Source organism: Mya arenaria, chromosome 16 (assembly GCF_026914265.1).
Source record: "Mya arenaria isolate MELC-2E11 chromosome 16, ASM2691426v1".
NCBI classification, from domain to species: domain Eukaryota; kingdom Metazoa; phylum Mollusca; class Bivalvia; order Myida; family Myidae; genus Mya; species Mya arenaria.
In genome coordinates, this window is record NC_069137.1 from 6312894 (window position 1) to 6325362 (window position 12469).

Here is a 12469-nt window from a genome sequence, read left to right on the forward strand (position 1 = left end):
TCATTTTTATTTTTTTTTGGGGGGGGGTCACTTATAGAATGATTTAACAAGGCCTTTAACATGTTTCATGAATACGACACCGGATATATTAAATTGTTTTATATTCAATATATGGCAGTCGGTGTACTGTTCAATATTTTAACCGGTTGGAAATATGCGCCTATATGAACTAACAATCAACTAAGATCGGTATGCCTTCCATTAAAGTCGTGCAGAAACCGCCCCCATTTTTTACCTAAACTACGACCCTGGCGAAAATGTATTTACAAAAGCTTATTACATGTTTTAAATCAGTACACGCAATCAAGATCTTTGCTAAGCAGCAACAAAACAAACAAAACCACAGTAGTCTGCATCCTTAATCGCACGTCAGTCATGAGCAGCGATACGTTGAAAACGTTAGAAGTCCGATTTACGTCAACGTACCATGGCACGTCTAATTTAACAACGTAAATACTTGTAAATCGCCTGTCACTAACCCAGCGTCTATGCTCATCAACAATAAAACATATATTAAGCAATACTGTTGTAAATGAATGCAATCTTTATTAAACGTACGTAGTTTTAACGTCCGTTCAACGTAACATTATGTTAATTACGCCAAGCGTAACGTGATTTCAACGTTTTAACTGGTTATGTCGACATAAATTGTTTAAAATAAAACGATTATCAGAGAGGAGTTATTTATTTATTTGAAATGAAGTTGAAAGTTGTTTTTATATTATAGCGAATAGTTTGACTAAACGGTGCAATTCTTACGCAGTTGACAATTTTTCTGCATTTTTTCAATTGGAATTGTATCACGAGGTTTAGTGTTTTAAAAAAGAAGTGTTAAAATCATAACGACCATTGTGGTCTATCGGCAAAAAATCACGCATAATATATAATAAGTTATTTTTTCAATGCAGAATTGACATATCGGCCACACATAGACATTACATAGACGCTCGTTATACCAAAGCAATATGGATGCATTTAAGTTATTTCTGAACTTGTTCATCTTGGCATTGTCGTGGAAGTACAGTTATGGTAAGTAAATTTCCATTGTTCTGTTGTTGATGATCTGATTAATCTATGTATGAATATAGTATGTATAGTATAATATTTATACCATGCATCTTTGTAACGATCGAGAACCTTATTAAGTGAAGAATTTGAAACTACGATATAAAGTATACTTATCTATGTCTTTGCTCTTCACGATGATTTGTTTCATATGATTGATTTCATATGTTTTGCATTTTGGCTGTGAATGTTATTTCATTTAATGCTGAATAATTGTTATGTTATGTTATGTTATGTTATGTAAAAGTTAAAATTTAAATTATGTTATTGCTAAATATGGTTAGTATGTACTTACAAAAAATGGGTTTGATGCAACACAGCAACAAACCATTTTTTAATGTAAGTACATACTAAAAGTCTTCACATGTTAGCTGAAAATGCACCCCGTCTAAGCCAACTATGGCAGCGGGGAAAGTGTCTAATATACATAATTTAAATGTAATCAATAACCGCCCCACGCAAAATATGTCAATTCGCTTGCGGATTAAGTTGGGGTGCTCTCGGCACGCACCCCTCCTAAAATCGTCCAAATTTACATGTAATGTCAATATTGAACAACAAAATTTTCTAAAAACCTAAAATTGTGTCAAGCATCCCCTTCCCCTGGCAACGTTTTAAGCCATCTAAAATTCGGTTCAGAGGTAGGGGCAAATGTGAAAAGGATGTGCTGCTGATTCACCGCTGCAATGATTGTGTCTGTTAAAACTTCGGGGCCTAGTTTAAGGAATGTTTGGCATGACAATCCCTTGCTGTGCATTTCTTGCTAATTGCACTGGTGTCACAGTAGGGGCCAATTTCCTGTGTATTTGCTTATTGTATCAGGGCCATTTGGGGGTCAATTTCTATAATTAAAACATCCAAAACTGCCGAGCAGGATATTCAGATCATAGATCTGATAAGACAATTAGGCAATTAGATTAAGATCAATAAACATAAGTTGTGTACAATACACGGTTTTGGGGGATGGGGGTCACTGAAAGAAGGATTAAACTGGGCCTTAAATTTGTATAGTGTAACAATTGTGAAACAAATTATCTTAACCACTCTTGTTAACATCCTTACTCTAGAGTGTGTTCTTGTGGATTGTTTTGGTGAACCCGGAGTTCCCGGATGAAAACCCACTCCCGGAGTTCCCGGATGAAAACCCATTGTCCGACTTGGTGACCACAAACAAATTTCACAGGCCGTGTTGAACACCGAAAATAATGGTTGGAGTACAATATCATTGCAATCTCATAAATTAACATTTGACCTACGAACAATTTCACCGAAGTAAAAAACATGTTGATAAATTTGGAAAAAAAATGGAAAAATAAACTCACACAGACTTCTTCAAACTATACTCGCTAAGCCATTCTTTGATATTTTTTGTTTCTAAATATTTCAATTGATACTGGGGATTATTCATTCTGACTATTCATCTTAGCGATTAATTATAAAAAAATGTGAACAAATATTTCGGCATGAAGTAGGCCGATAGATCAGCTATTTATTAATTACGTTTCAACACTATCACGTTCATATCACCACAAATAAACGTCATTAGACTAATTAAACCAATAGAATCAACTGTAAATCTGTGGCGTAAAACGGTTAATTAATTTTCCAGAATTTACGAACGTGACTACGTTGGTTATACAGCACCATCCTTATCGACCTACATGTAGTTTAAATACCTAGTTTAAGTAATTTTTGCCATCTCCTGCTTATTGCACTGATGTCACAGTAGGGGCGTATTTCCTGTTTATTAGTTTATTGGCCCAGGGCCATTTTGAGTCCATTTCTATAATAAGACCTCCAAAACAACACAGCAGGATATTCAGATCGTAGATCTGAAAAGACAATTAGGCAATTAGATTAAGATCAATAAACAGAGGTTGTGTACAATACACGTTTTTTGTTTTTTTGTTGTTGTTTGTAATTATTTTTTATTTTATTTTTTATTTTTTATACCCACTTATAGAAGGATTTAACTAGGCCTTTCAGAAAAGTTTGGCATGAGTATCCGCTGCTGCGCATCTCTTGTTTATTTACACTGGTGTCACAGTAGGGGCATAATTCCTGTATATTTGTATACTGGCTAGGTTAGAGTAGGTTTTCTCATTGCCTCACTAACGATATAAGTAATATGCATAGCTAATGTATTTATTAATTTAACCGATTAGAAATAAATAACAAACAAATAAGAGTGATCAGTTTTTAAATAGTTATATACCATGTATATGTATATGTAAATCCATTTTAAATGCATGGTTACTATTGTTTTATCCAAATTGTGAAGCACCCTGGATAAATAATATAAATTGGCTATTATATATAACATAACTGTTATTCTTATCTTAAGCTATTGTTATAATAATATTACTTTTATTTAAAAAAATAAAATAATAAATGCCTTGACTATTTCGATAAAAAAACATCCAGAACTGCACAGCAGGATACTCATGGGTTGGGGAATATTATAAGGCTTAAACTAGGCATTCAAGCCGTGACCTCTCCAAACCGGAGGTATTGCACCAGATAATAATATTTATTGCCCTCGGGTATCAGTTATCATCTATCAGATCTCAAACCAGGCGTGAGTTGCTTTACATTATTATTTGAAGAAGTTAACAAACAAACTCATAGACAAATTGCGTTAATAATTTTCATTTTTCATAGAATATAATAAGTTGAATGCCATTCTCATTTCGTTAATTCAATGAATATATGAATAGGAAACATTTGTTTTCCTTCTTGAAATAGGTAACCGAACACAGCATTAAGTGTTACTAACCTATATCATAACTGAAATGGTTAAAACCCGCTGCAGCCCAGTAACATAATCATTTTATAAGCGCTGCGCACATACCTTTGCCAACAGTAGACAGCTATGCATATATTGTGTCGTCGAAATGTAATAAAGGATATCTTTATTCAAGATCAGTGGATATGGTGTCGAGATTTAAATAAATGTTAGCCATTTTTGTGTCTACTAACGGCCGTATATCAAATGAACACTCTCAATCCAATTGCGAGTGTTATTTAAGGATTGATCGCATTCTTCTGGCACTTATGTTGTATGAACGCAGTAGGGCACACGGGCAAATTCCATTAAGCTCGCTAGCGCTTCTTGTTCAATTGCTCGCTTGCCCTGTTGCGTTCATAAGAAAAAAACGATCAATACTTCTATTTACATTTTAAATAATAATTCATTAAGTTTAATATTTGTAGCTTCTTCTGTAATGTAGTATTTGTTCTTTTAAAAACGAATCTTTATATGAAAAATAGCTGATTTGTGTAACGCCAGCAGTCTTATATCACTGGTTTGCAGATATTTACGCAACGTTTGGCTCATTCCAAGACAGAAAAATAAAAAAAAGTTGTAAAAAAGGTTAATCTGTTAGAGTGCAGCTTTAAGTAAACCCCAAAAAAATACAGAAATGTCATAAAAAAAATAGTTCGTAATCAGTACCGGTACAAGGCGCCTGCTAAAATGTTAACAGCGGGATGCAGTCATAAACGCATCCTGAACATTAAACATATCACGATGTACTATTATGTATTTGTTTCTCTGTTTTGGACGACATTAAGAGCGATACATCTTTGAACAAGCTGCAGGTACATAACGATTAAACACGTGGGTTTACCGCATTTATGTAACATAAAGCTATTTTAAAATAAACAACATTTAAAACGTGGGTATGCACTTATGTAAAACAGAGCTATTTAAAATACACAACTTTTAAAACGTGGGTTTACTGCAATTATGTAAAACAAAGGTATTTTAAAATACAAAACACCCTTCACCCTTTAAACGTGAGTTTACTGACAACAAAAAGGCATTTAAAATTATTTGGTTTGCGGTTTGAAAATGAAGCATCTGAATTTTCTAACATGAAACTGTCTATTTAAAAAAAAAAGATGAAAAAGGTGCATTAAAGGGACTTGACACCGGATAATATATATGTAAGAAAAAAAAGAAATCATTCTAAATATACACACTATATACTGGGAAACCATTATGCACTGTTTTTAAACGGGTAAACTCAGTTGCGACAGCGACGAAATATTAATTTGATCATGTAAAGTGATGTATTATTGGCCTCATACTAGCTTTTTTAATAGTTCTAGGATTGTCTTTAAAATGTGATGTGTTTGATTTTTGTTTTTAAAATTAAAAATAAGATGGGAATGATACAAATTGCTTTGCAACGAGTGAAAGACTTTTTGGTGCTCACGAGGAGAAATATATTTCAATCTTGAAATGAACATAGCATTCCATTTATTATTCATTAGATAAATTGGTCATACTGGAAATGACGTCAATGATAATTATTTTCCATCAATATAAGTGTGCACGGTCGTATTTTATAGTCAAAAAGTTCAATTATCGGAGACGTATAAATTAGATTTCGCCATATTTGTGTTCCTTATAACGTTACTGTTCGTGAATTTCCGTGAACGCACGGCTATTTTCGGCATATTTCCGTTAGGTGCCAAGTGTTTAATCAGACGGCATGCTATGAAGCCAATTTTCAGTTAAATATGTTTCTCTCACTGTTTCCAACGGTCAGGTTTTCATGATAGTATCCACCGTTAATTCCTCAATAAACCGCCCAAAACATGAAGTTAACATGTATTACAGGGAACTAAATGCGTTTGCGACAGCGATCGGCAAATTAGTATTAGTGTAGGATAACAGTTAGCTTGGCTTTTGATCACGTGATCGCGCTTCGCCATTGCTGAAACCCTGCACAGAGAAAAACACAACAATATATACCTTCTTCCCCCCCCCCCCTGCACCTCCTGGTTTCTTAATTGAACTAACGATTTGATAGTGTACTGTAATTGTTGTTCAAATTTGAAAGTTATTATTAATTTCCGCTACGTTTCATATGTTCATTTGCGGGCGGATTGTTACCCCCCACCCCCATGCAAAAATGCTGTGTTCACTTGATATTATCATGTTTTTCTTTATAACGTCATTTTATAAAATAAATGACATTTACACGTAAAAATGTTACGTTTTGCGCAATAAACTCTGGAACCCAGGTATTTACATGAATTATGAAACAAGGAAATGAGGGGTTGAGGTAGCAGGCTAAAAACAATTAATTATATCTATATTGCCCGTAAAACAATGTTCTAGATTTTTCTGATTAATCCTTCTTTTGTAAAACTTGCAATGAGAATGTATGTTTGTTCCTCCTACGTCAAACATCGTGATTTGCATTTGTTGAATAATCACTAAAAACAGTTGGACAAGATTGATGTTCGATTAGATTTTTATGCAAAACCGCAACAATAGTTTTTGCAACATGTGTTGTTCGAACCGTACATCATTTGATACGTTTTGTAAGAAGAAATATTTTAACCATTTCACATGATGGAAAAGTTCTTCCCGTTAATTTCAGTGTTTGATTGGTTTAAATACTAAATTGTTTGCTTGGAAGTTTGCAAACCCCAGGAACAAACCAAGTAGTCGAAAACTGTACAAAAAATAACCCCGTTAAGGAAATGGCCCAGTCGCGAATGACAAAGATACAAACGTGTAAAAATCATAAACACAAATGCAATCACCGCGAACAGACCACAAACGAACCCTAACCATGCTCGTATTTTGATTAGGTATTGCAAATACTGAGAGAACGCTCTGCTGGCTTTTACAGGTTTCACGTATAGGTTTGAGTTTATTAAAGGCTTGTTTAAGGAATGTTTGGCATGACAATCTCCTGCTGTGCATCTTCTGCTTATTGCACTGATGTCACAATATAGGCGAATTTCCTGTGTATTTGTTTTATGGCTCAGGGCCATTTAGGGTCCATTTCCATAATAAAACGTCTAAAACTGCACAACAGGATACTCAGATTAGAGAGGATAAGATGGATCAATGCAAGTAGATTAAGATCAATGAATAGAGGTTGTGTACTATACACAGTTTTGTTGTTGTTTTTTAGTGTGTGTGTGGGGGGGGGGGTCACTTATGGAAGGATTAAACTGGACCTTTAAGTCATTTCTTCTTGAATAAGTATTCTAAGCGAGGGGGCACAGCGAATAAATTAGAGGCACAAGGCTCAAAAGAGACGGAATGAAAGAAACAAGACTTATATACCACAACCAGGGCTCGCGATTAAGATCACCCAAAAGTCTGAGTTCAGGTTCAAGGTCAAAACTGCAAATCTCCATGTCTTTGTTACTTTCATTCTAGTTGAGTTTTCATGGAGAAATTTGCTGAATTTTATTACCATTTTAAATTGTACAATTACTTACATTTATTTTGGTTAGAAGAATAAAAAAAGATGATTCTTTGTAATTTGATAAAAATGGGATTTTTTGAGTCTGAGTCTAGACTGTTCGTAATCATGACCCCTGACAACACACGCATAAAAATAGCGTTAAGCCTAGAAAGATACATTTGGTTACCCGACCATACCTACGAAAAAGGCACCGACACCACCGTTTTTATAGTCAATTCGAAAAAATATGAATATATATATATTATTTTTTAGTGTAGTTTAAAACCTTGAACGCTTTATACGGAATATTACTTGAATACCGTTCTCCTATGATAAAATAACATTCTTATAATAATGCCTTATAAAAGAACAACAATAAATCAAAAGGCCTATTAACCTTACATTTTTTTGAAAAGGATGTAACCCTAACCAGATCATTTATTGGGCCTTATCAATAAATGATTAGATGCCGCCAGTAAAACACGTGTTCACTAAGGATTTACATTGGTTGAACTAGTTTCGTTGTGCTTAATTTATGCGTATTTCTTTTTTGTAGTTGATGCATGTTTTCCTGGCAAATACTGGATTTCGTGTCTAATCAACTCGTGTAAGTTTGGCGGGAAATGTCCCGGTGACCCGGATGCAACATGCAAGTAAGTCACGTGATCATGGTCGCCCTTCTATGACCACATGTTGTTATGATTTAATGAGATTCAAAAGTAAAGTAAAAGAATATCAATTTGATATGTATTTATTGTTGCAGTGCCAATCGTTCAGTTTAGCTCAAGCGCTCAATAGGGTGAAATAAATTATGGTCTTACACTGATACAAAACAATTCCCCCCCCCATGTTTTCGTTTGAAAGGAGTCGTGTTTCATAAATGATAAATGTGTATACAACAACGAGCTTAAAAAAAATCAATGAAGGATGATGTTAGTTTTATTTTTTAATGCATTATCTTGTTTGTTTGTTGTTGTTTTTTTATAGTTGTAGTTGAATACGTAAAACATGATAAATGATAATACATTGAAAATGAAAAACAAATTAGCATCATTCTTCATTGTGTGCCTTTAACAGAATACAGGTATTAGTTTATATGATTACTGATCCTGCTGGCTTATTTACGGTGTTCATGTAGAATTACATGTAGTTGAAGTTTTGTATGACATTTTACTATTTTACGAGAATGAGAACTGCGTTGGATCACCCTCCTTAAGTAACGTCCCGATAACTGTTTCCTTAAACCCGTTCTCAGAGGGGCGGGATGGGGGTGAAGGATGAGGGGTGGCGAGGGATTAAAGCAAATCCTCATATCAATCAAGCTTGTCAAGGCTAGCTAACTTGTTATTAGTTTTCCGATAATCCATTATAATGTTGTTTTTTCTCTTATAACTGTTTGACATTGTATTTGCTATTAGCATGTTGGGTTGATTCATGCACAGAACGGAGGTGAGTTGGGTTAATTCGAGTTATATCAAATTCAGTTAAAGGTCTAGTTTAAATGCCTAGTTTAAGGAATGTTTGGCATGATAATCCCCTGCTGTGCATCTCCTGCTAATTCCACTGGGGTCACAGAAGGGGCCAATTTCCTGTGTATTTGTTTATTGGCTCAGGGCCATAAAGGGACCATTTCTATCATAAAACCTCCAAAACTGCACAACAGGATATTCAGATCAGAGATCTGATAAGACAATTAGGCATTTAGATTATCATCAATACACAGACATTGTGTACAATACACGGTTGTTTTTTGTATTTGTTTTTTGTTTTTGTTTTGTTGTTGTTGTTGTTTTTGGGGAGAGGGGTGGGGTCACTTATAGGAGGATTTAATTTGGCCTTTAAGTTGAGAATGCAAACAGTATTGCATTTCTATCCAGAAAGGGTGATACCATAACGTCTGGTGAAGTGTGAGGGTGTTGACATATCAAGGTGACATATGCTAATCGTAGTTAATGTGATCTTTATCACTGAATAAATTTGCTTTATTTGCACATTTTACTTAAGGAAAAGATAGTCGTTTCTTTGTAAACATCATAAAATAGAAGGAAATACGACCGTCTGGCCTTGATAAAAATGGCGTGGGCAGAACGGAATGCTTTTTTGTTGATATTTCCAGCTATAAATAAACAAGGGCTATTTGACATGTGATGTATTCACAAAAGATGGAAATTAATTGAAGATGATGATGAACTTTGCTTATGTAACTTGTTTTTTTTGTTTGTAATTAAGTCATAAAATATTTGTTATTTCCGAAAGGCCGTCCATTAAGATTTCACATTTTTGCATTTAACATTGGTCTGGGCTAAAAAATATGAATGCAACTACTTGCAAAAATATATCCATCTTCCAAGTATCATCAACATATTTGTTGAATGTATTATATCTATCACGTATTGAGGAACACTTTGTGTTCAAGTTACTTAATATATAAGTTGAACCTCTGAATCTCTGAATCTCTGAATCATTGAATCATTGAATCTCTGAATCTCTGAAACACTGAATATCTGAATCTCTGAACCTCTGAATCTCTGAACCTCTGAATCTCTGAATCTCTGAACCTCTGAATCTCTAAATCTCTGAACCTCTGAATCTCTGAATCTCTGAACCTCAGAATCTCTGAATCTCTGAACCTCTGAATCTCTGAATCTCTGAATCTTTGAATCTCTGAATATCTGAACCTCTGAATCTCTGAATCTCTATTTAAAAAATTGATAATTAATTTGCATTTTAATGATGTTGTTTGTAAACAAAGGAACAAAAAAGCGTATATAAATTATAAACAGTTTGAAAGATCATATATGATTGATGATTATTATTATTTAATTAGAAGTAAATGACAAAAGCCATTGTTAATCTTGACTTTAATAAGTAGTTGTAAACAATTAAAGTACCGTCTACCATTCGTTATATTAATGATACTCAGGACATTTGCTGTTGTTCATTTTTTTTTTCAAGTGCATAAAAAATGATTTTATAAGAATATTTTTAAATCATATAACGAAAAACTATTGATATGATGCTTGTAGGTGATATGAAGCCAGTTCGAAAAATAATAAGACCCGTACAATTTAGTTTTCGCCCGGAATACTTGTCTTTATTGTAGGCGTAGATTTTGCCTCTTTGCTAGTTGAGACAATAGGCAGTATTATTACGTAATCTTTAAATACAACGTCCATGATTGGACGAAAATCCTAGTCAAAATAAAACGCAACAATGACCTGTCATTTTACAGACCGGAAACAGTTACGTTATAATTGTGCTGGAAAATTAACTTCAATAACTCCATATTGACAAGTCTGTTTAAAGACCGTACACAGTTTAGCATATGACATCATAATATATCGTGCGGTATAATGTAATAATGTTATTTACTTAATAATTGTAAAATGTACAGTTCATATTGACCGCAAAAGCTCTATTGACCTCGGCTATCGTCACGGTCAGTAAGGATATTTTGGTCAATATGAAAGCATAATTTACAGATAATAAGTAAATTATTATATGATATTAACAAAAAATAAGCGGGAATAATCAGTGTACAAATTATGACTTTGGATAAACTAAGTACATGTATATTCTTACATCGTTCAAATACATTGTTTGAAAATGTAATGTTTCGTAGATTTCAGTCAGTATATCACTTTAAATAACATCGTTATGGTTTACACCCATGATAAGTGATGTTGTATAGTCTGTGTATGTGTTGTACCCTTTCTAGTGATTCCGATCTATATTATCCCCATATTTCACATCCAGAATGGAGAGGACCGAGTGTAATGGCTGCAAGATGGTTTGGTATTCGAAGTCAGGAGAGAAGGCAAACTGCAATGTCGGGATAGACCCCAAATGTACGTTCATATTTGATACATGTACTTTTGTGTTTAAGCTCAAATTTAAAGATACGGTCTCTGAACTATAAATTACTAGTAACCTAAATTACGCCTGGTAAAAACTAATACTGTAATATGTTCTTTTTCAAGACCAAGATAATTTGTCCTTAGTTGGGGGAATCGAACCAATGAACTGTTAGGTGAGTGGGAGATGGACACCTTCGCCCTTTGTTTTAAATTTAAGTTAAACAGTGTCCAAAACAGCTGGTATGTAATTAAGGTTATCGATCGCAACACCGGAAACGACGACAACCACGACGCTTGCGATGCCACCTACATCAAGATTATCACAATAGTTTGCATTTTTTCCTTCTAAAATTAGACCGGCTAACATTATATATATTGGTTAAATGGCCTATCTGTATATATGGTCTACAGTGGCCTCTATACGTTATGGAATGTATGGTTTATAATTATGGTCTACATTTATCGTTTCTAGTATGTCCGAACGGGGAAAGGGTGGTTCAATGTTTAGTTGACTCCTGCAAATGGCCCTGTAAGCACCCGGACTTCAAGGTACGTTTTAACTTAATAACTTCAATGTACGTGTTGACCAAACGACTTCAAGATAGGTTTTAACTACTTGTATACGCTTTAAGGAACGTTTTCACTAAAACAACTTCTATGTACGTTTTGACTATATGACTTCCAGGTACGTTTTGACTAAATAAAAATGCCTTTTTGAAATTTCGAGTAATGAAAGAGGAAAGGTTCTACTGCATCCTGATTTAATTTAACTGAGAGCTTTAGAGCTTTCACCCCCTTTTTATGTTCTTGTCCGGTATCATTTTTATAGGATTCTTATAGCTGCGCTTGATCGTTCTCTTGAACGTTCTCCTACAAAAATGACAACTTGTCGTAATGGTAATATGGTAATATTATCTGATACAGAGCCGTCAGTTAGACCCCTATCGGATGTTTGGCAAAATTGCATGTCTTATTTTTTAATTGACTTTGTCTTGAGGTCTGGAACAAAGTGAAGCTGTGTGAAGTAAATTTAACATACGACATTGGACTTTGGAAAAAAATGAATATATCTGTGTTTGGTCCGTTTATATTGTATTTGAACTTCTATTATAAACTATGTAAGATTTATGTCATAATTAGCACTTCCGTTGCCGCTGCTTACACAGCTGAGGCGAGTGTTACCCTGTCATCTCTTATTAACAATTCCATATACATGTACTACTTATTTTTTGTAACTGTTCACAATGCAAAATGTTGATAAAGCTGCTGTGTGGAGTACAAATTTTAATAGTTTGTTTTTATTTTATCCTATCTTGTTTTTTATATAAT

The 12469-nt window shown here is 34.0% G+C and overlaps 1 protein-coding gene across 1 annotated transcript in view; it reads left to right on the forward strand.

Moving 5' to 3' along the window:
• Positions 1 to 629: 629 nt before the first annotated feature.
• Positions 630 to 12469, forward strand: part of LOC128222272 (uncharacterized) — a 33209-nt gene continuing 21369 nt past the window's right edge. Inside the window, exons 1-4 of the mRNA XM_052931233.1 lie at positions 630 to 1029; positions 7840 to 7936; positions 11040 to 11131; positions 11613 to 11689. Coding sequence (XP_052787193.1) covers positions 966 to 1029; positions 7840 to 7936; positions 11040 to 11131; positions 11613 to 11689 — 330 coding nt within the window. The 5' untranslated portion in view covers positions 630 to 965. The remainder of the gene's footprint in view (positions 1030 to 7839; positions 7937 to 11039; positions 11132 to 11612; positions 11690 to 12469) is intronic.